The sequence below is a fragment of the Argentina anserina genome, chromosome 3 (assembly GCF_933775445.1).
Source record: "Argentina anserina chromosome 3, drPotAnse1.1, whole genome shotgun sequence".
Classification (NCBI taxonomy): Eukaryota; Viridiplantae; Streptophyta; class Magnoliopsida; order Rosales; family Rosaceae; genus Argentina; species Argentina anserina.
In genome coordinates this window covers 17546447-17570867 of record NC_065874.1, presented here as the reverse complement: position 1 = coordinate 17570867, position 24421 = coordinate 17546447, and the positions used below count along the sequence as shown (strand labels likewise).

The 24421-nt window shown below is 36.7% G+C and overlaps 4 protein-coding genes across 4 annotated transcripts in view; 1 reads left to right on the top strand and 3 right to left on the bottom strand.

The window, feature by feature from the left end:
• LOC126788376 (DNA-directed RNA polymerase I subunit RPA12-like) overlaps nucleotides 1–7847 on the top strand; it is a 265399-nt gene extending 257552 nt beyond the window's left edge. Inside the window, exon 7 of the mRNA XM_050514364.1 lies at nucleotides 7838–7847. The gene's annotated coding sequence lies outside the window, so the exon portion shown is untranslated. The remainder of the gene's footprint in view (nucleotides 1–7837) is intronic.
• Nucleotides 2423–7859, bottom strand: LOC126787192 (uncharacterized). Its single transcript, XM_050513113.1, is given in 6 exon segments — nucleotides 2423–2581; nucleotides 2584–2664; nucleotides 6948–7100; nucleotides 7305–7398; nucleotides 7648–7720; nucleotides 7826–7859. Coding segments are annotated over 6 exon segments (594 nt in total).
• A 2038-nt stretch (nucleotides 7860–9897) lies between these two features.
• Nucleotides 9898–16508, bottom strand: LOC126785904 (uncharacterized). The gene is made up of 11 exons (XM_050511582.1): nucleotides 16472–16508; nucleotides 16283–16441; nucleotides 16115–16186; nucleotides 15945–16037; nucleotides 14549–14630; nucleotides 12202–12258; nucleotides 11529–11593; nucleotides 11348–11443; nucleotides 11020–11106; nucleotides 10828–10908; nucleotides 9898–10740 (listed from the first exon to the last, which is right to left on the bottom strand). The coding sequence occupies exons 2-11, from the start codon at nucleotides 16379–16381 to the stop codon at nucleotides 10054–10056; spliced, it is 1419 nt and encodes a 472-aa protein (XP_050367539.1). The 5' UTR covers nucleotides 16382–16441; nucleotides 16472–16508; the 3' UTR covers nucleotides 9898–10053.
• A 5830-nt stretch (nucleotides 16509–22338) lies between these two features.
• LOC126787191 (AP-1 complex subunit sigma-1-like) lies at nucleotides 22339–24168 on the bottom strand (the record flags this gene model as incomplete). The annotated part of the gene is made up of 6 exons (XM_050513112.1): nucleotides 22339–22410; nucleotides 22701–22787; nucleotides 22883–22918; nucleotides 23049–23157; nucleotides 23297–23388; nucleotides 24082–24168. Coding segments are annotated over 6 exons (483 nt in total), but the record flags the coding sequence as incomplete, so codon positions are not given.
• Between the last annotated feature and the right edge of the window lie 253 nt (nucleotides 24169–24421).

Genomic DNA, 24421 nt, shown 5'->3' with positions numbered 1-24421 from the left:
TGGAGAATGCTCGTTTGGATTTCTTCACCGGTTCGGCCTCTCCATTTGACCTCGCGGTTGTGGACTTATATTTCTTCAGTGGAACGGCTTGGTTGTTCTTGGAAGCCATCGCACAAATGAAAGATTTCTTCGGAGAAGGAGATGAGAGGCCAAAAATGTCCCACTGGGTGTGCCAATTTGTAGAACGAGAATCTGAAAACCAATAAGAGAATGCAGACACGTGTACAAATAAAATGTGATTTATTGAATATCAAGCGCGGGGTTACAATCTTTGTGAACTCCTCTGATTCTATCTCCGTATATGACTTGGCTCAAGGGTGACGTGCACTTGATCTTGAGAATTTCAGTTTGATTTGGATTTAGATTTGATGAAGAACGAGCGATTTTGTCGCTTGATGATTCTTCGTGGACTTGAGTTCGGATTTGGATTTGGATTTGATGAATAACGAGCGATTTGGCCGCTTGATTATTCTTCGTGGACTTGTGGTTGGATTTGGATTTGATGAAGAACGAGCGATTTGACCGCTTGATGATTCTTCGTGGACTTGAGTTTGGATTTGGATTTGATGAAGAACGAGCGATTTGGCCGCTTGATGGTTTTTCGTGGATTTGACAGACTTCGGGATTTGTCGAGAGTGATCTTACTCAAGTGATGTTCTCCCTTCTTCTCCTCAAGTCTAAAAATCCCCCTTCTCTTCATGTTGAAAGGGGTATTTATAGTGTCAATGTTTCTATTTTATAGAATATTTTAATGACACTAAAATAATAAATTTCTTTAATTGTATAATTAAATCAATATGTATTTTCCGATTAATTTAAAATTAGTTATTCTCATAACTAAATTAAACAGAAAATAATTGACTTAATTATAACCGTTAAAGAATTTATTAATTTAATCAAATGTCCGATTACCATTTCGAATCGTTAATGACATTCAATTTTCCGATTTACGTCGGAATCACGTAGCTTCGATTACGATCATCTGTTTATGTACTGACACAAATTTTATTCGGATCCACACAAACTTTGTTGACTTTTGGCCACGTGTGCAATTTTATCGGGCTTTTAGTCGATTTAATAATTTAATGAAGATGATTTACTTCATTAAATTTCATGTGTCTACAGTAACAAACTGGAATTGACAGAGATCCAGAAAAAAAAAACAGCAAGATGTTAACTATTATCTTCTTTGCTAATTTATCCTTTTCCGCAACAGGTTTCCTTGGAGATTGAGATTCTTCAGATTGGCCAAGGATCCAAGTACCTACCCCAGAAAGTCATAATATAAGAAACAACCTTGGTAAGAAGACTATTAAATAAAGCAAATTATAAAAATATAAAACGCTTCAGTTTCCTGCTTCTAACCTTAAGTTCAGACTAGCTGGTGATCACATTATTCCCCAGATCCAGATTCTAGAGTTCCCTATACTGAGCCAACTCATCAGGAAGATCCTGAACAAAACATATTTACAGTTAAAGTACTTACATAATTAACAAACTAAGCTTCAGCATAGAAGTGAAAAGAAAAACATGTGATTATCACTAAAACAGTTGGAAGCCAGTACTTAGAATAGCAAACAAGCAAAAAAAGTAACTGCCAAGACTAAGCAACAAGAGTAATTGCAATGACAAGCAAAAAAGAAGAAGAACAACAAAGCAGCTCCGTATACAATCTACATTTTACAAAGAATGTTTTCTAACAGGCATATAAAATCAGCACCAACCTCAATAACATTGTGAGCAAGCCGGAGCTCTTTCAGTTCAACAGAAGAACCCAACTCAGAGTTTGTGTGGAAGGATCTGTATGTCTCATGTACATTGTTTTTGCATATTACAGTTACTGAAACTGGACAACTGTTACAGCCTCTCCCGTGAGATATAGTCTGAGCCTTTCTCATGGTATTCACCAAGTTGGGGGATTTAGGAAAGGGCATGTTCCCCTTTTAGTGAACTCTCTTCCTTAGCAGCGATTTCCTTTTCTGATACTATTGAGAAGAATTTGTCATGACTCTTTGTTTATCATCAACAAAATCTAGAGCAGAATGAACAGAAAAAATGTAATTAGAAGTTCAGAATACCATGCAGTTCACTATCCTGAGGGCAATCAGCCTGTAAGAAGTTACAAATGTTTCTTGTTCAAAAGTAAATGCACCAGAACCATGACATAAGAATGTCTACTCACACGACGACACTTCTCTGAACAAGCACATAGAAGGCATGCTAGAAAAAGTATATCATACAATGATCATTATTATTTGTCTCAAAAGAGAAAAAAAAATTATAATCAATATTAATATCATCCATATCATACAACTGTGAGCAACAATTGAAGACTGCAGCAAGATTGCAATATGTGAGAAGAAGCTAGCCAAGAACATTAAATGGTAGCAGAATCCATATCAAGGGTCGGATGCAGGTCTCACTAGGATCTGGAGGCCGGGTAGTGTTGTGTGACAGTTTTGTCTGCAATATTATAGATACCCGAACCACCATATCCAGTGTAACTTGTGAAGTAAATAGAATTTGGTTGGCACCTAGGAAAGTTTGAAGCCAAAACGGCCATTGAATGATTAATTAATTATGACCTAAGAACAAAGCATCATCCCCGATGCTGTCTACCGGATCCTGCTTCACAACTTTCCCATCGTCCTCGTTGAACAACACCTTGTACACCACGAAATTGATAACCCCCAGGTTTTGATTAATATATACCTTCTTTTGGTTTCAAAAACCTTCGAACATGCAACAACTCGCCATTGGTTAATTCAACAAAATATGCCCAGATTGCTGTGGTTGGGAACATAGGAGTTGAATTGAACAGATTATTGCTTGGTTATTCATTTACAGATTATACTTCATTATATAGGCTAATTCTAGCACTATTCTACCTATTAATTTCCACTAACTTCCACTAACTATTCCACTAATTTCCACAAATCATTGGCATTTCCACTAACTCCGACACTCCCCCTCAAGTTGGCGCATACATATCAACCATGCCCAACTTGCTAAGTGAATCATAAAAGACCTTTTTAGACACTCCTTTTGTGAGCATATCGACAAGTTGCTCTTCTGTAGAAACAAAAGGAAAACTGATGATCTTCGCCTCTAGCTTCTCCTTTATAAAATGACGATCAACCTCCACATGTTTTGTACGATCATGTTGCACCGGATTATGGGAGATATCAATGGCTGCCTTGTTGTCACAGTACAACTGCATAGCACATTCAGGCTTAATACCCAAATCTTGTAGCAAACTTCTAAGCCATAATAATTCGCACACTCCCTGAGCCATACCTCTGTATTCTGCTTCAGCACTAGATCGAGCTACCACATTTTGTTTCTTACTCCTCCACGTAACAAGATTGCCTCCAACAAAGGTAAAGTACCCTGATGTGGACCTCCGATCGGTAATATTTCCAGTCCAGTTTGCATCTGTGAAGCCACAAATCTCGAGGATATTGTTGTGATTAGAAAACATTACTCCTCTCCCTGGAGCGGACTTCAAGTATCTCAAAATCCTCACAACAGCATCTATATGATCCACACTCGGATTATGCATGAACTGACTCACTACACTTACTGCATACGCAACATCTGGCCTGGTATGTGACAAATAAATCAGGCGTCCAACTAGCCTCTGATAACGAGTTTTGTCAATGGGCACTTGATCTGAATACTCTGCTAACCGATGGTTCTGCTCAATAGGAGTATCAATTGGAGTGCAATCTAACATGCCTGTCTCTGTTAGTAGATCAAGGATGTACTTCCTCTGACATAGATAGATACCATCACTTCCCCGGGCTACCTCAATACCCAAGAAGTACTTGAGTGTACCTAGGTCCTTCATCTCAAACTCTGTGGCTAGCTGCTTTTGTAATATGTCCACCTCAATAGTATCATTACCAGTAACTACCATATCGTCAACATATATGATTAGAGCTGTTACCTTCCCTTGTTGGTGTTTGAGAAATAATGTGTGGTCTGAATTACTCTGCATGTATCCAATTTTCCTCATGAATTGTGAAAATCTTCCAAACCAAGCACGAGGTGACTGTTTAAGACCATACAAAGACTTTCTCAATCTGCATACAGAGTTACTTGGAGAAGCGGTCACATATCCAGGCGGAAGATTCATGTATACTTCCTCTGTTAGTTCTCCATGAAGGAATGCATTCTTAACATCAAACTGCCTAAGTGGCCAGTTCAAGTTAGCAGCGATAGAGAGCAATACCCGGATAGTGTTTATCTTTGCAACAGGTGCAAATGTCTCATCATAGTCTATGCCATATGTCTGGGTGAACCCTTTTGCTACTAGGCGTGCTTTATATCGGCTTATTGACCCATCTGGATTATGCTTTACTGTAAACACCCATCGACATCCTACAGTCTTCTTGCCATATGGTGGAGGTACAAGCTCCCAAGTATTGTTATTTTGTAATGCTTCCATCTCTTCTTCCATTGCTTTCCTCCATTTTGGATCGCCTAATGCATCCTGCACTTTGTTAGGTATTGATACAGTAGATATTTGATTCACAAATGACTCATATGATTTAGATAATCTTTTGGTAGATATAAAATTGACCACCGGATACTTGGCTTTAGTCTGAAGGGTAGGTTCATATTTTTTTGTTGGTTGACCTCGAGTAGACCTATTTGGCAAAACATATTGTCTACTATTAGCCTGAATAGAATGACTAACCTCAGATGAGTGATCTTCTGTACCAGGAGAGCATTGATCAGGGGTATAAACAGTAGTACGAGATACATGAGGGGCAGTTGTGTTGTCAGCTTCCGGTGCCTGAATCTCTTGAGTGACGACCTCCGGTGGTGCCTGTGTGGTTGACACTTTGGTAATCTCAACAGAACTTGTTACCATATCGACTGGCTTACTTGTCTCCCCCTCTCCATGATAGAGCTCTTCAAAATAGGAATTCTCCCCCTGAAGAGCAGTATCAGAAGAGGAAAAATAACTCATATCCTCAAAAAAGGTAACATCCATAGTGACATAGTACTTCCGAGTAGGGGGATGGTAGCACCGGTACCATTTCTGATGGCCTCCGTACCCAACAAACACACATTTAACTGCCCCGCATCTAATTTAGACCCGCTGATGTTGCGGAAGATGAACAAAAGCAACACAACCGAAAACACGGGCAGGAAGATTATGAAAAGAGGATAATTTGACATGAGATGCAAGCACCTCATATGGAACTTTCCCTTGAAGAACACGAGATGGAGCACGATTAATAAGGTGGGCGGAAGCAATGACAGCATCACCCCAAAGGTATTTAGGCATGTGGGCACTAAAAAGAATACACCGAGCCATATCAAGTAAATGATGATTTTTCCTTTCAGAAACCCCATTTTGCTCAGGTGTGTAAGGACATGTTGTTTGATGAACAATCTCGTGTGCGTTAAAGAACTCCTGAAAGTCATGATTCACATATTCCCCCCTCATTATCAGAACGAAGAACTCGAATGGTAGCATTATATTGTGTTTGGACATTGGCATAGAAGGCACGAAATGCTGGAAAAACCTCATTTTTATTTTTAAGAAAAACAATCCAGGAAATATGTGTGCAATCATCAATAAAGGACACAAAATAACGCATTCCGGACACAGTAGACTCTTTAGAGGGTCCCCAAACATCAGAATGAATTAATTCAAAAGGAAGAGAACTTTTAGTAGAAGTACTAGGGGAATAGGTAGATCGATGACTCTTGCCTAAAACACATATCTCACAACATAAACAAGACTCGTCCACACTAAGAAATAAAGTAGGCATGGATTTTTTCATAATACTAAAAAATGGATGCCCTAAGCGACGATGCCATAACCAAACTTCACTTAGCTTGTCAGAAGTGGAGAGTAAAGCGGTCCGAGACTGTCCCCCTGGTTTTTTCCCTGCGTATGTCAGATCCAGATGAAACAACCGGCCCCTCAGATACCCCCGACCAATTGCCCGTCCGGTGAGAAGATCCTGAAATATCACATACATAGGAAAAAAGGTCACAGAGCACTGAGCATCAGCGTTCAATTGGGGAACAGATATCAAATGATGGGATAAAGCAGGTACATAAAGGACATTGTGAAGCTCTATGGTGGGAGTAATACGAACGGACCTTGTCCCTAACACGGGGAATGCCTCACCATTAGCATTAGTAACATAGGGTACGGGTGGATGGGACAATACGGTGAAATAAAATTTGTCATAAGTCATATGATCAGATGCACCAGAATCAATAATCCATGTATCAAAACTAACAGAGTGAGAAATATTAAAAAACATACCAATTGGACCGCGGCCAACGATGGAGACTGTAGGTGCTCCTCCAGCAGTATGATAATCATGCCCAACCACACCATAGATATCGAGTTCCGGAACTAATTGAAGAGCTGCTTTCGCCTGGGGTCGATAATGAGGCCTCTTAGGCCTAAGGTGTGGATATAATTTCCAACATGTCGCACGAGCATGGTTGGAATCATGGCAATAAGAGCAAGGAGGACGAGGCTGATTCCCAAAACCTGGTGGTGGTCCTTGTCGGTGAAGGGGAGCGGAAGCTGCTGGTGGAAGAGATGGTGCCAGAGAACGAGCATGAACAGTGAGACTGGAAACGACAGCCGGTGCCTGAAGACTACTCTCCTGCTGAGACTCATCCTTTTAGATATAGGTTGAATTGAACAGATTATTGCTTGGTGATTCACTTACAGATTATACTTCATTATATAGGCTAATTCTAGGTTGAATTGAACAGATTATTTCTTGGTGTACCATTGGTTTAAGGGGTGTCAGTCTAATTGGTTTTGGCGAGCGCGAAGGATCATTACTACTATTGACATCAATTGACATAATCATTCCTCCTCATCCAACTGCATAAATTTCATTTCTGTAAAAGATAGCATCAGAACACAAACATGTTGGTTCCTAAATGTAAGTTCAAACTCTTTGTCCTGCTTTGATGAAAGCCAACCAGCCATGATAGTCATAGATTGCCACAGCCACATAATTATCCGGATTCAAACAGGGGTCGGCGGATAATACAACCTTACGGACGTAGTAGTCGTAGCACTTCTTCAACTCATCCCGCCCGCGCATCTGCGATGCACCGATAATTGAATGTTTGTATAGGTTTTGCCTACGAAAATGCTATAAACCATTGGGTTTGTAGTGCTGCTAAGGGAGATCATGAGCATTGGAAGTAGGTTGCGCTAGAGGTTAGTTGTATCATTATGCTCCTAGGAAACTTTCTGCCAATGCTTGCAAAGAGTAGCCAGACGAACATGGTCAATGGGTTCGAACTTCGAACAACTTGCACAACACCGAAAAGAGAATGTCCTTGGGAAGACTTGCCCATTCGGATACTGCCCGACACGTTCTTGACTTCTTAACTGACCTACGACTATGTATATTCTTAGTAAGTACTACAACAATCCGTTCCTATGAGCAAAGCTTTGATATGAAAGCACAAACTTTGTAAAGATAATCATGTCATATATATCTAATTATTATTTAAATAAAGTCTGTAATTTCTAAACGTCTACAATAAATGTATGATTTGACTGTTAGCATTTGTCTTATTATTATAACCAGACCCAGAAACAAAAACTCAAAATCAGAATCAAATTGTAAGAAAGTGTCATACCTATCCGACTCCAAATCTGGATTATGGATGGAGCTTCGAATTCTAAGGTCCGTAGAGGGCTTGTGATGCCATTCTAGTAAGAGAACATGGATTCCAGTATATATAAAAAGAAGATGAAATTTACTTATACAAGAAAGAAAATAAAAATCCAGATTTTTTATCAAGATGGAGACTCTACCCCCTTTCAATGGAGATTTTCCGACAAAAGACATCTCAGGTTGCAAAGGTTTCTATGTTCACCGGCTGGGTTCCAAAGCTGGTTCGGTTGGGTTGTAAAACTCTTTTTTTTTTTTTTACATGAGGTTGTAAAACTCATTTGCTCCCGAAACTTAAAAGAAACCAAACTTAATTTCGTCACACGCAGTGCTTCGGGATCAACTAGCAAAACTATTATATATGCTACTAGTGCAACTGCACGAATTAACCTTCTTGTCTTTTATCTTTTGTAATTTTTGTTTTTCTCTTTTTCTTTTATTATTTTACTTTTTCACATTTTTTGCTTCAATTTATCCTTCTCTCTAACATGGATATTTATGGCATACATATTTTTTTGTGAAGCTGTTAACACTAAAGGAGATGACTAGTTATAACACACGTGCTTTGCATGTGTAAGAGTAAAAAAACAAATTTAGAAAAAAAAATGATAATGAGCAGTTGTTAAAAAGATAATGACAATCAGCCGATCTGGTAGAATAGTAATAGCCTAATAGGTAGTTATATGTAGAGAGAATGTGAATAATATCTAAAATTTTAATCTATTTTGATTTTATTATTTATCTTTTTACCCCTACATTATAAAAAGAATTTTCGAATTAGCATATGATGAAATGATGTATATGTAACTTCACGTAGCTTTTAGTTAACAAAATTTGGTTGATTTAATATAACATTAACCTTCCTGCACGTGCAGAGCCGCACTCTCGCGCGTGCGAAATCAAATTCTCATAGGATGTGTTAATGCAATTTTCTATTTCATTCTCTCCCGATAACTATTCCAAAAACGCATTGTATTTGAACTATTTTATTTATATTTCATTAATAGATTCGTATGAATCATTGTAATTGAATCCTAAATTATCCACTTTCTGAATTCCTTTTTTGGAACGTGGAACTTGTAGTACTGTAACTAATTTTACGTAACTCCTTTCTTCTTCCTTGAAAAGTGGTCATGGGCGTCTGCTAACTTCATAGGGAAATCAGGATTTCACTTTTTTTCCCATTTTGTAGGAAAATACAATCGTACGACATATAAATCTTTCTGAGATCAAAAGTTCAAAACAACCGTAAGAAAAAAAGAGATTATGCATACAAACCAAGAGAACTAATTAATGAAAAAAAAATGTGCAATTGGAAACCCTAATTAGTTGAGGAGTAGATGATAGAGGTTATTTGGAACTATACCACTCATGAGATACCTGCAAGATTCTATTCAAAGATAACGAAAGAAAGAAGTTGAGAACTCCAAAATCTATCAATTGACATATCCATCCAAACCACGAAGCTCAGATCCTTATTACCATCATAGCACAAATTGGCAAATCCAATACAATTATAAGACTGAACGAAAAAAAAAAATCAATATACTAGATGCATGCTTCTCTTAGAAGTTTGATGCTATATGTACTCCGGCAATTTCTAAACCCAATAACCTCCCATGTTGCCATTAGTGTCCGAGTTTTGTGTTGAGTTCGTGCAGTTTGCGATGGGTTGTAATTCTATTCCTTTTATTTCCTCCTTATTTCTTGGATAATTCTGTTACTTACTTTTGTTTGCGTTTTATGGTAGTACACATGCTTTATCTGTTTTGTTTTATGTCAAATTTTATCTCTCATGGGTAATATAGGGAGTTTAAAAAATTGGTGAAGTTATTGACACCAAAATAGAGCTTTTAGTTATAGTAGCGGAGATTGGTGAGGTTGTTAATACCATACCAAAGGAGGGCTTCTAATTATAGTAGTTGAAATAAATAGATATAGAAGATGAGATTTTTTTTTTGTCGACTACATACATAAAGCGAGAAGATGACTCAAAATCTCGGCCGTTTACCCACAAGATTGGAATCAGAATTAGGCTGGGTAAATAAATATAGATATGGAAGATGAGATTTTTTTTTTTTTTGTCGATTACATATGAAAAGTGAGGAGATGACTCAAAATCTCAGCCGTTTACCCACAGGATTGGAATCAAAATTAGGCTGGGTAAATAAATACCATGCAGCATTTGCAACTTGAAGTTAGGCCACAATAAGAATTGCTTAACCAACAGCAAACAGAGATCAAACAAAACTCATTCATCGAGTTTGAAATAAATCACCCGAACTTAAGAAATGTGGAATCTAAGTTTAACTTATGATTTGCTACAGAATAAAAGCCAAACCCAATAACTCATTGTAGACATGAATGTGAATCAAAATTTTACATTACATCCGTCCCATGATGATGGACCGCCAACTCCAATTTCATCTACAGGCAATAGTGGTAAAGTGGATCCTGTGCTCCGATTCTTGGCTTTACTTGAAGTGATGGTTACTACGCCGCTTGATAATTTCGTGTCTTGACTAGCCTTGTCCTTGACTTTACTTTGGTTTCCATCATCCACAGCATCGACCACTTTGTCATCCGAAAAGAGCTCCAAAAATGGAGTGTCTGCATCGTCAATAATATCAAGTTCACTTTGTTGCTTTGTCTTATCCAGTTTCTTTTTAACCTTGCCGTCGTCGTCTTTATGGCCTTTCTTTTTCAGTTTCTTTCCCTTTGATTCCTCCAAATCAGCAGCATCTTTAAGATTACTAAAATCTTCATTTACAACCTGATGTCTTTTCTTCTTGATGCTATCCCCTTCATCCCCCCGGACCAAAACTTCCTGGTCCGAGACATTCTCATTTGCTTTCTCCATATTCCGTTTCCTCTTCATATCCAATTCTTTAGCACTATCAAGATTACTATCCTTAGTTTCACTGAACTCATGATGTTTTACGTTTCTATGTTTTTGTTCTTCATCAACTGCATCAACCCGGGCAACCTTCTCATTCTTGTTGTATCTATCTATTGGTCTTGCATTGAAAACACGCAGGTTCGGCAACATCTTTTTAATCTGCAGATATATTGTTTTCATGAGAACGTGTAACAAACTGGAATTGACAGAGATCCAAAAAGGAAACAGCAAGATGTTGACTATTACCTTCTTTGCTAATTTATCCTTTTCTGCAACAGGGTTTCCTTGGAGACTGAGATTCTTCAGATTGGCCAAGGAACCAAGCACCTACCTCAGAAAGTCAGAATATAATAAACAACCTTGGTAAGAACTAAGAAGACTATTAAAAATAAAGAAGCCAATTAAAAAATTTAAAAGGTTCAGTTTCATGCTTCTAACCTTGAGTTCAGACCATCTGGTGATCACATTATTCCCCAGATCCAGATTCAGGAGTCTCTTATTCTGAGCCAACTCAGCAGGAAGACCCTGAACAAAATATATTTACATTTAAAGTAGTCACATAACGAACAAACAAACTAAGCTTCAGCATAAAAGTGAAAAGATAAACATGTGATCATCACTGAAAACAGTTGGAAGCCTACTCTTGGAAGCAAAATGAGTAATTGCAATGACGAAGCAGAAAAGAAGAATTACGACAAAGAAGCTCTATATACAATCTACATTTTACAAAGAATGTTTTCCAACAGGCACATAAATCAGCACAAACCTCAATAGCATTGTGAGCTAGCCGAAGTTCTTTCAGTTCAACACATGACTTCAGCGAAGAATCTATACTCCGAAGTTGGCAGTGAGAAAGAGAAAGCTGGAAGAAAAGAAAAATTTGAGATCTTTCAGCAGATATCAAGTCAAAGTACCCAAAGACAGTCAACAACCAGAAAGATGCTTACCTTTGTGATAGATTTGACATTCATCAGAGAATCACCAATTTCACAAATTGGATTTTTAGATAGAACTACAGTAAAAACAATATACAAGAGGTTATGAGTAATTGATGTTTCCCAAATCAAAACTCTATTTTATTTCAATGCTAAAGCTGTACATGTGAAGAATAAAAGAAAACATATGAAGAAAATGCAAAACTTTCATTTTATCAGGTCAATGTATATATTGAAGCTCCTGGCAACCCAACCATACTAGACTGTAGGCCCTGGATGCAAATCTCCTGCCTCCCTGATGTGGCCTTAAAGGAACTAGGGTGAGGTCTATGAGAGAATCCCTTTATTACAAGTACTTGGTGGACAAAATTTTACCATGGTCTCTGGGGATCAGTATAGTATAGCTACCTAAAAACCTTTATCTCTCTATAGTCTCAAAGGGAAAAAGCCTGGAAGACTTCTTAGCCAATCACAACAACTTTTCATACATAGTTGATACTAATGTTTAGAAGAATCATTGAGGATGCACTAAATAACTAACAATCTCAACTAAATTAATAAAGAAAAACAAAGAAACATAGTAATACAATAAAAAAAAGAGGAAAACTACAAGTTGGATCACAATTGAAATTAATAGTCTAATAATATAATTCATGAAACAATAGATTAGACTTAGAAATCATACCCAGAGTGTTCAACTCTTTCATCTGATCAAGTCTGCAAATTGAAGCAATCTCATTGTCTACAAACCAAGAAATTATAACAATTAGTAGCAGTTCTTCAAATATGAGCGGAAATAGAAATAGAGAAATTATGACACGAGCTAATGCAAACTGGATAGGCAGATATTATCAGCAATTTAGTAGTATCGGCACCATAAAGAATTTCCCAAGCCTAGTGAAATAAACAAGAGTATAGCATTCCAAATTTCTAGGGCATGAGCTACTGGTGTATCCGTAACATACCCACTGAGTAATAGTAGTTTTTAAGGCAAAAGAACTTGCCATCTGCTCCATGCTAACTAGAGTTGACGCAACATAACTTTTGAAGAGAACATGATACTCACTGTAGTTAAATTCTAAAATATATCTCAAACCCTAAAAATTTTAAAAACATGATTATGTGTGCACACACAATCATATGTTCATATGCTTGTTGGTGAGCCGTGGACTGGTTGGTTAGCTAGCCTAACTGACATGGTTGAGGTCATGGGTTTAATACTTCTCTATTTTCCATCTCTAGAATTGACCGTGTCAAGATACACGAGATATCATTGAGAGGGACTATCAAAACATATTGCCATGTCAACAGATACGAGAAATCATTGTGAGGGACACTTAAAACATATTACCAAGTCAACACGCTGAGGTGGTTAGTGTTGTTAGATGAAAGTGACCTTAAGAGCATAAGCTATAAGGAAATAATATGGAAATGTATAACGATGTAAATATCAGCCTGCTTTAGTTGCTGAGCCATGACTATGCATACAGACAGTATCGGGCCCTGGAGGGACTTCAATCCTGGATCTCCTGCGGCCAATGCTTTGATACCATGTTTAATAATCACGGGCCCTGCAACTCAAGGCAATAGTACTAGAAAATAATCCAATAGTGTGTACCAAGCTGAATAATAAGTGATAGACTTATAAGAAGCCAGATGTTATTATAAATTATCAAGTTATAACGCATTGTACATTAATGCATAGTGTACTTGGAACCACAAAAGTTCAACATGAGTTGCTATGCGGTAAGACACACCTCAGCATAATGACTTCAAATGGACAGAGACCATACAACCATTGTGCAACCCATACAACCATTGTGCAAAAGAGGTTTAAATTGTCAATAGCTAGACAGATACAACCAGCAAGAGGGTGTTAGACGTGGACATCCAAACATGGGAACCTAACAAAACAAACCTCATTGCTTAAATTGAAAGGTACTTATTGAATTGTCAGCTTCAGAATGGGGCTGTACGAACATATATATTTTAGCTAATAATATTTCTTTCTACTTAACTGACTTGGCAACTCTTCTTGAAGTGAATCCTTTTAAGGAATCGAAAATTCATATCAATCTCGAAAAAGTAATTTGGTTCAATTTTAAGTATCGTTATGATAAATAAACAAAACATAAGAAATGAACAGCTCTCAGCAAGTATAACATGGCATATACTATGATTTTCAGCCTAAGAATAATCATAATATTAAGAGGCAGGATTAAGTGGGTCTTTTTCTAATTTCCGGCCAACCAATACTATATTAGCCAACCACAAACACCTCAATTGATTGATACTAATTTTATGTATAACTTTTTCAAATGTCAGCAGAAACATATAAATAAAACCAACACTCATCTAGTACTTTAACACAGCCCCAGTCTAGAAGATCAAATTCAGATCTAATTTTAGCATACATGTATAGGCCTTTGAAGGGCATGTAACCAAATAGCTCAGATTCTTTTTAGCTTTGCATAGGAGTATTAAGGTTGTAGGAATTATGTGTGCATCTTTCCGTCGAATCATGACATATGTTATTCCCAATCTCAGCCTTTCTCCATTCAAAAGGACAAAATTAAGGAATTGAATGAGCAATTGTTTGAAAACACTAAACACTAAATCATGAGTATTTATACCTCACAGCATTTTCTAGAATCAAGAACTGGAAACTTGTAATGCATGCCTAATATTTTTATATAAATGTGAGGCAAACTTAGCACACTTTTAAAAGCAGAAAAATATGATATTGGTGTGGAAATACTTGTAAGATAATGGTTTGGGAATACTTGAAAATTTATGATCAGAGTCCTCTAATCTGCCTTACTGTTCTAAACTGACCTAGGTATTCTCTTTGCAGATTCTCTTATAATTTCACTCATACTAATTTCTTATTTTGTGTAATTATCCACAGTAATTGTTGACTGCTCATTACTGTATCTCATTTCCATTATGACATTTTACAAACGAAACACTGAAAGAAGAAAAAGAGAGGAAAGCAAATAGATTACTATTAACTTGTTCAAATAAAAGCTCACCATTTAAAATTAATGCACGCAAACTAACAACAGACTTGACCTCATCCATCACTGTAAGCTTATTCATGGCTGCATTCAAGACCTGATTTACAGAGATTCAGGAAGATTTGGAATTAGAGTTACAGTAATTAAATAAGGAAAAAGGGAATATAAATAATCAAATGGCTCACGAGAAATATATACAAGTGCATGTGCAGGTTAAAACCCGTCTAAAACAGTGTTTCAAGGAAGTAGACAAATTAAATGGTAAGAAGCACTTCTATCAGGGTGCCACCTTATACTGCTCACAGAAAATAGAAGATTTGCAGATACAAGGAGTTGTTTATAATTTTTTTTTTTACTGGGTCTGACAGCTGTTAACTATTTTGGTTAAGATCCTTTCTTTTTAAGAGAAGATAACAATTCAGGATGGTGACAACGTCCAGGACACAAAAGAAGCCTCAATTATACAACTGCTAACAGATCCATAGAAACAGTAGACGCGGTATCCCATAATACAAAGCGGTAAAGCATTGATTCGAAGACATGGAAAAAGCACTCGATACTATAATGTCCTAAGTATAGAAGGCATCTCTCTACTTATTCCCTAGACATGAAAACCACACCTGGGAAAACTCTAGATCTTTTTCCAGAATCAAGACAGAAATTTCTGAACATACCATCTACTGATATGATTATAGTCACACACTTCTTTGTTCAATACAACTTCTCATGTCTATCTTCACGCATGTTAGTGTTTGCAAGTCTTTAATTAGCGCAGTGCTTTTGATTTCCACACCGGAAGAGACATTAGTGAACTCTATAAAATGTGGAAGGGGTAAACGGTGTGTTTCCTCTATGGCACTTGCAGTGCTTCTCGGAGAAGTACATATCAGGTGCTTCCTCAGGAGGCACATTCAAGTGAGTACGCAAGAAGCACTCTTGAACAAACCCTTATTGACAGTTACGACTTAATACTTCCGTAAATTAGGAAGAATGTAGATGATCTTGAGCTTATAATGAACTTTAACAACCGCACCTAGTAGGTTGCTGGATTATGGCACAATTCCAAGGCACACAAATGAAATTTTCTTTTCCTTCTCAATCTACTTGTATAATACCATACAATTTTCCTACCGAACACATTTCCTTCTTAAAATTCTTCCGCAGCCACAGCACTCACGAGCCTTCCATTCAAAAACATATCGAGTACAATAACAATACAAGTGTAATCCTTAAAAAGATATACTTCTGAAGTAAAGACCCATGAGAACTAGGGCCCTGGATACTCACTAGTCTACGCAAAATAGAATCTAGTATACTTACTAGCTGCATTGCTCCCTCATCAGTGCTTGTACATCCATCTACGCATAAAGATAACTCAAAGAACAAAGAGGAAATGTATAGTACTACTTACGGTGAGCTTAGAAAGTCCTTCAATTCCTTTGAGGCTTTCCAGCTTATTCTGAGATACAGATAGCCACTTCAAATTGACGCATGACTTCAACCCCTGAATTCAGCACAGATTCAAGTTCACAGCCCGCACAAATTACACAAACAGAAACAACGATGAGGCAAGCGAGTTACCTCGAGTGAAGTGAGGGTGTTGGAGCTGAGATCGAGCCGCTCCAAGTTCTTGAGCTCGCTCAAACACGAAACCTAGCCATTGGTGATACCCAAAGTTCAAGAACTATATAGGTCAGAATAGAGAGAATAGGGGAAGAGGGAGACATAGAGAAAGACGACGAGTCGTACATCGGAGAGAGCGCGGTGAGTGAGGACGAGAGAGGAAATGGAGTTGGGGTCGCGAGTGTTGTTGTCCTTGAGCACCTGATCCAAGCTCAACCGCTTCATCCTCGCTCTCTAAGACGCTCTGCTTTGCTATTTTGCTTTTGCAGTTGGTTTTGGAGGGGCGGCAAAGATTTTCAGCCCGGCTTAGCGGGCTTACTACTTCATCCCGGTCGGCCGGTTTAGGTTTGGGAATCTAGTAAAGGATATTATGTGTACATATATTTTCTTTCTAGCTAAGCGCGGATGCGGCTGCCCGAAGTCTTTATTAAAAACGGACTAGGTGGCTGCCTATTGTATTATACAATGGGAGACGTAAACTCTAAATCCTGAATAATTAGTAATGAGAGGAAGACATAGAGAGTCCATTAATCCAATGTATTCAAACATGCACCAATTAGCAAATGTTAACATAGCAGACATCTGGGCAACTCAATTTACGTTACAATAGTAACATACAGGAAAACTAAATCTTATAGAGAACAAAAAAACAAGTAAGACCGTTTTCTCAATATGTTGTCGACAAGACCACCATCTATTGACAATGCGTGAGATAAACGCAATGACAATGCAAAATAGAAAACCAAAAAACCCTAAGAAAACATAGAAAACGTGAGATAAACTCAGTGAGATGACAAAAATAAGTTAATAATAAAACTGCTTTTCACAAGTCTTAATTTTCTTAAAATCATTTCTCTTTCGTAAACTTTTTTGTCTGCATGTAATGAAACTTTACTAGGGAAGATATATCGTTGAGTTATAAAACATGTGAAATACTTCAAGTCTTCAAGAATTGTATTATTTAGTAAACTCATAGCGAAAATATGAATAGAAACTATCATTAGAAAGACAAGGCTGAGGATATATGTGATACTTTTTGGAAACAAGATCACTAAAAATAACTTGGAAACTCAAAGTATTATCAAACTTGTACCCAAAACTAAAACTGGTCATGCACATACAATGATTGAATCAAAATAGACAGTGTGGCGAACAACTGGTCATGCAATCATGTTGAGAGCAGAGCGGGAGAAGGGAATAACTGGTCATACACATGTGCACTCATGGTGATCGGTTCTCCTTGTTTGATGCTTAACACCACAACTTATCTAATACCTAACCGATATTCAAAATATCAACGTCAACCCTTAATTGATTACGTATTCCTTCGTTATTGTCCTTACCTTAATCCATATTTTATGTAAAGTAGCTCTGCAACTCCTGCCTCACCAGAACACAACATTCCAGATTCCAAAACTCTTCTAGCTTTCTCAGGTTCTCTAAACTCATAAACAAAATCCTCACAATTTATCTAGAAATTCAAAATATTGTATTAGAACTCAATCCAATATAAAACAGAGGCTCCAAAATGAGAGAAGATGCAAGAATTACCTTTTCGGATTCGTTCTTGGAAACCTAGCAGCCGCTCACGACAGAGCTGCCATGAAATAGAGGTTAAGAGTAGGGGTTTTGATAAACAAGAGGTGCTGACTCCGAATTTGGTGATGGCAAGGCCCGATTGTTGTTAGAAGATGAAGATCGAAGAATTGAGAGCTCGGAGCTCTATCATCGCCTGGTGTGACCTCTCGGCCTCGGTGGATGCTCCAGCTTCTGGGTTTCACTCCTCTTCATCTTCGAAGTTGTGCGACAACGATGTAGTATCAAGGAATCACCGGGAAGAGGAGACCTCTCAGTGGTGGATCGGCTGGTGAAGGTGAAGGTAGCAGAGGCTATTGCATGCATCTGATGCTTATAAGACTAGGCTCAGTTTTAGACAGGGAATCCAATGATGGTGGTGGCAATCTCTAGTGGTGGCTGGAGAAGGGACTTCTGACCAAAGAAGAAAGAAGAAGAAAGAAATTAGAAAGATTAGGTACCCATTGTGAAAATACATTCTTGCCCGTGCGAAAGCTTTAATCCAATTTCGACACTTAAAATTTGGTAGACCATAACTTTCACATATGATACCAAAACTAGGTGTGTCACATGTCTACGAACTCGGTAATCTCTATCTTTAATGAAGGAAAGTTTCTCGGAACGTCGATGAATAAAAGTCAATCTTTGTTGACACTAAGGTAAGAAATAAAAGTGAAATGCTAATCTAACGATACATCAAAATAAAATACTAATGCCTAAAGTTCTTAAATTAAGGAATGTATTTCAAGGATACGGGGAGTTATAACAAACCATGAAAATAATTAACAAAGTATATAAAATTGTCCCAAAGAGAGTGCCCCGGCCCAAGAACCATGAGGCAGCGATTAAAGTGATGTAGCCAACCTCTGCTAGTCGCGAATCCGCTGTCAGATTTCCACCACACCCGTCATCGTTCCACCTTCCCACCAGTCGGGCCATGTCCTCATCACTGATCCCTCCAATCCTGCTTTGGATAATCACAAAACCCAGATCAGAACCAAGCAACAAAAAACGTACCAGAACTCATCTATTCGATCTAGCCATCGAACTCCTTGGTATCCTTGTTAGGATTACGTTGCAACTAGAAGGCTCCTCCAACTCTGGCATCATCTGATATGTCTTTCTGATAAAACTACACATCACAGCCTTGACAAATCCTCCCCCACACCTTTAGCACTTCGACGAAGTATTCTCCATGACCACCACCACGCACAAGACATGAGATCCACTATTGTCAGTCCGGCAATGCCACCGGTTGTAAATTTGATGGTTTGGCTATTTTTCTATCAATCTATAAAACTTGTCTCATTAAAAATTATCATTTGGCATGACTCGACTAAAATGATGGTATATCTCTCGACTATAATGATTTTAGGTCTCTATATGACTGAATTTTTGCATTGTTCTTTCATTTTAGACTGTGTAATTGTGCCTCTTACTTACAAGTTCACCATTAACGAACCATCTACCTACCACTTCTTTCATGTTTTCTTTGTATCATCGAAAGAAAAATCTAAACTCACTTGGGATTGCCTTGTATTTATCTTTCCGCATTTGAAAACAATAGTGGAATTGTACGATAGTTCGAATAGTTATGTATTTACTTTAGCAACAAAGTACCAGTGTTATGAAGACAATGAGACTGCTAACCACTTGTTCTATGCGTGTTCCTTTGTTAAACATGTTTGGGATGCCTCAAAAGTACCTACTAGCTCATTTGATCAAGATGATCTGATCAGAACTTTGGAAAACATTATTGTTAGGTCAATATTAACCTAGTAATTCTTGCTTATTTGTATTCTTTTGTTTTATCTTTTTATATATTTATCTATTTTTTATTATGTTTCCTATTCATGCTAGAAAAATGAAGAAATGATCAGAAACATGTCAAAATGAGTGGATTTAGCGCATATTCCGGAATTGAGCGAAAAATCGGAACCAAATGAGCAAAAGCAGAAAAGTCATTACAAGACAAAATTAACTGTCAACACCGATCAACGGTGGTCAAAGTCAGGTGATAGCAAGGTGGTTGAAGTCAACAAGTCAAATATGCATTGGTAAATCATAAATTGTGGATTTAAATTCAAATTAGATGAAGACAAGTGAGGGGATCATATCTAGGTTTTGTCCTTAGCCAATTACTCTCATACTCTTTCTTTTCCTTCTCCACCAAAATATATATAGGGTTTTTGGTCATGTTATGAGACTAGATCCACTATGTGTGCTTCCACATTTGTCCATCACATCTAATCCTTCATTTCTTTGCATCTCACCCCCGATTCTTCACTCTAGGCCTATTATACACTCATCTCTTATTTTGGATGGCAACTCTAAAAACTCTCTTATCCCAAACTTTCAACTCTTCCGCTCTCCATATTCTTCATTTATCATAGTTCTTCATCTTTCATGTAGCTTAGTGTAACCCTTGTGTAGAGAGAGGTATAGCATCTTGAGTTGATAACCAAAACCTAAGATTCTACACCTCTTGATCAATTACAATTGTGGATAAATTCATGAAGCCTTGTTCTTAATCTTTTTTTTTTGTGTATGTAGATTTGTATAGTGTTTTCGGTTTGAGAAACCGAAAATATTATTTTTTGATGTTTCACATCCTCTTAGTTTACATATAGGAAGCTCATGGGTATTGTGGTTATTTTTCACATATCTTGCTTTCATGATGTCTTACTTTATTATGGATTTTATGTATTTATCTATGTATTGTGAGTAGTGGAGTTGAGGCTAGGCTAGTCTCACCTACACTTATGTGCAACAACGTAATTTTCTATTTAATTTCTAGTTGATGCATGTTTGAATCTATTAGATTCTATACTTAATGCTACTAAATGTGTTAGCTAGCTTTGTCACCTTGAAAATATGTTAACTAAACTAATGAACCAGAAATTTGAAATTGACAATTTCTTAAATCTGTAGCATGAGTAGCCCTTAGCTGGTGGCTTAGTGTTTCTTACGGGAAATATTAAGTTGCTTAGATTTTTTACTTTGAACTTAATGCTTGTGTCATGAGTGTAATTACTCTAAGGGGGTATTATGTTTGTCGTACATAGCCTACTTGTATTATAAGGAAATATAATTATGACTAAGGTTGTGTGGTTTAACTTGGCCCCAAAAGACTTTGTTAAATTGTATGATTAGTTGGTTTCTTGGTAGTTTCACCAAAGCACTAGGGGAAATTTGTCAAACATATTTCAATCAATTATGAGTTACATTTGTGCATGAGTAAGGGTATGTGTTATGCCTAAGTCTTTACTCTTGTCACTGATCTACTCTCTACACTTGTTAGTTTAGTTGCCTTATTTTTATTATATTTTAGTTTAGTCAAAATAAATTCAACAACCGTCTCACTACCCTCAATTGTAAATATTACCATTTGGTGGTGTTTGTTTCCAAAGGGCTTACATCACTAAAGTGTAAAAATGTAGACTTACATGTGTTTTCTAGGTTGTATTCGCGGTAATCTAGTTACGATGGAGTTACTCAATCTTTTGGGCACGATACTCTTAATTTTTTCTTTTATACTAAAACTTGACCTCCTAATCTTGGAAATAAGTAACTTCACACATAAACATATATAATAATCTTACGTGATGCAACCAACACTTATGATAATAAACTTTTTGAAAAAATTATCACAATTTGCTGGCTTATTTGAAAGGCTAGAAATGATCTTATCTTCAGGGGTTCTACCCCTAATCATTTATCTATTAGCATACATGCAGCTATTATCTTAGACAACAAATCTGAAGGGGCACCAATCTCTCAAGTCTCAACCTAACCTTCAACTATTGTGTGGAATGCTTCTGCTAGGAAGATATTAAAATTAATTTTCATGGTTGGATACAATGTAACTCTGCTGCTGGAGGTTTTATTATCCAAAATTAAGAAGGATACCTATTGTTGATGCTGCTATAAATTTTGGCAACACTTTTACCTTGATTACAAAAGCTTGAGTGCTTAGAGATGGCCTGGAGGCGGCTGCTCATAAGGGTTTCCATGCTATTAAATTGGAGGGAGACTTTGATATGGTTATTGACTCTATTAATGGCTTTGTTCAACCTCCTTGGAGGATTCAGATAATTATTCATGGTATCTGATCATTAGCTACGTAAATTCAGCTGTATTAGCTTTAAGCATGTCTTTAGAAAGACAAATTTTGTTGTGGATGCTATGACTAATATTGGATGTTCCTCCTCGAATCAATGGGTTGAGAAAGTACCAAGAGAGGCGTCAAGAGCTTTGCTCTTTGACATTGTAAACTCAGGATGCCATGGGGGATTCTCTATCTAATAGATTTCTTTCTTTCATAAAAAGTAAAATAAAATCAGTGTTTGGGATTTATGATATTATACCATTCCATTAAAAAATTCAATCACTCATAATTCTTTAGAAAAAAAAGTCTAGTTTATCTTTCGAACCATACATAGTAGAAAGCTCTATGTACACCTCAAATGTTTACTTTGGTGTACATTAATTACTCAAAAGGTAAAATAACCATTCAATTGGTAAATATAATAATGATGGAGGATGAAAAAGGTTTTAGTAAAAAGCAATAGTCAAATAAATGTAGCACTCCTTGAGATATGAAGTTTCTACTTGGTGACTTGTGAGATTATATTGCCAATTGAACTAGCTTCCTCTTTAGCAGCCTCCACAAATCGATCCTGGATTCATTTAAGCTTTTTTGTTATATCTTTATGGTTATATCGAAACTAAACAGTTGTATGTGTATACCCAACCATCAAAACAATGTATCTATGTCATATATTATTTGAGGGTTTTCAAACTTAATATAATATGTTGGAAGTAAATAAATGACAACTATATCTCAGGCATAATATAGCTCTATTTCTTTAATTTCATGATTTAGACCATATGATTATCTTTATGTACATTTAATATATAACTTCGAGCAAAGAAAATGTAAAAAAAAACAAAAAAAGACTATACTTACGTGGATAGCTACCATTCGTCCTACTACTCTTTTGCTTGACTCTTGAAGCTCGCCAGCAAGTAGAAGTTCATCCAATATATAGTAAGCCTACAATAAGTTTGAAGTAATTATTTCTTTTTTTAAAACTAAATAAGAGACTAGATAATAGAGATATATGAAGATGCACAAAGAAAAAAGAATACCTTATGGAAGTGAAATATCAAATCCAGCTCACAAACCTAATTGTTATACCAGGACCCATTAAAGATCAAAATATATCACAATTATCAATTCTAACAAAAGCATATATAGCTCCCTTTTAATTGTTTAAAGGCTTGAAAATCTAATTAAGAAAACTTATCCACGTACACAGCCAAAGTAACGATCGAGTATCTCAACATAGTGGTGAATTAGTTGAAGTATCTCCAGTTCATTGTCATCTTGGTCAATACACATGCAGAAATACAAGCTGGCGTATCTGATCAAGTGTATTTTCAATGCATTACAAACCAGATAAACGAGGTAAGTGAAACGAAGTAAGCAACAACACAGTAGCAACTAAATTTAGCAAGAATGTTAAAGTTCAAAATGAGGTCAACAATATATAGGCGCAACACCTTTTATAGACAACTTTGAGTCCTCTCCACTCTATAAAGTTGCATAGCTTGGGTCCTCGATTGAGTATTATTCCGTTCAGTTCACGCATTACCTTTTTGTTTTTTACAAGAGTTTATAATTAGAACAATTGACAATAACAAGGAAAAAACTTGAAAATCTACACCACACTACACTAGTACCCATAGGTTGAAGGTGTTGTGTAACCTCTTAGGCTGACAATCATCTCGAGGGGACATTGAGAAAGCAAGTACTTCTTTCTAAGCAATGTATGTACATCTAGGAAATACATTAGTTGGATTAGCTCTTCAAAATTTTCAAGGATATGCAAATTGCTCTCTCATAAAGATTTAAGAAGCATATATAGATGGATGTAACTTAGATGTAGAATAACTAGTGTTATCAATTAATTGATTTCAAAAGTTTTCAAGCAATGAAATACCAGCCACCAAGAGTTGACATGTTTGATCCAATATATTGTTTTGTTATATATACCCAAATAAAACGATCTAATATAGAAACTTTCGAAAAGCTAATAACTATCAAAAAGAGGGGATATACAGTTATCCTTCATTGTTGCTTAGAGTTTTAAGATTACTATATACAACATGTTTGATAAAATGTCTTCAAAAATGACATTGCGGTAAAAGTGGGGATTGATCATTATAGTCCCTGTTTTTAGAAGAAACATTTATATATAGATCAAGCAGCCATGTCAAAAGAACAAACGTGTGTATGCACACACAAAAAATATAAAGATTATTAACTAGAGTGATTTTGAAGGTACCTTAGATCGTTCCTTTTGTGAGTAAGTTGAAAACCATTTGGTGAGCCTCACCTTTCCTTGTCGACTAAGCAGTATGACAAAATGAATATGCAGAAATTGAACAAGAATCCAATTGAATCAAGATTAATAAAACATTTGAGATTAAGAAAGACGACTTAAGAATGCTCAGAATGACTGATTACCATATCTGATAAAACTGAAGATCGAGCGTATGTATCTCAAAACATAGGCTCTTATTCATAAATCAAAATTGTTATGTTTATCATCCTAATTTCATCTGTATAATAGATATCTTGAGTATGGCAAGAAGACCATAACATAGGTTATGCTATAAGTTCGC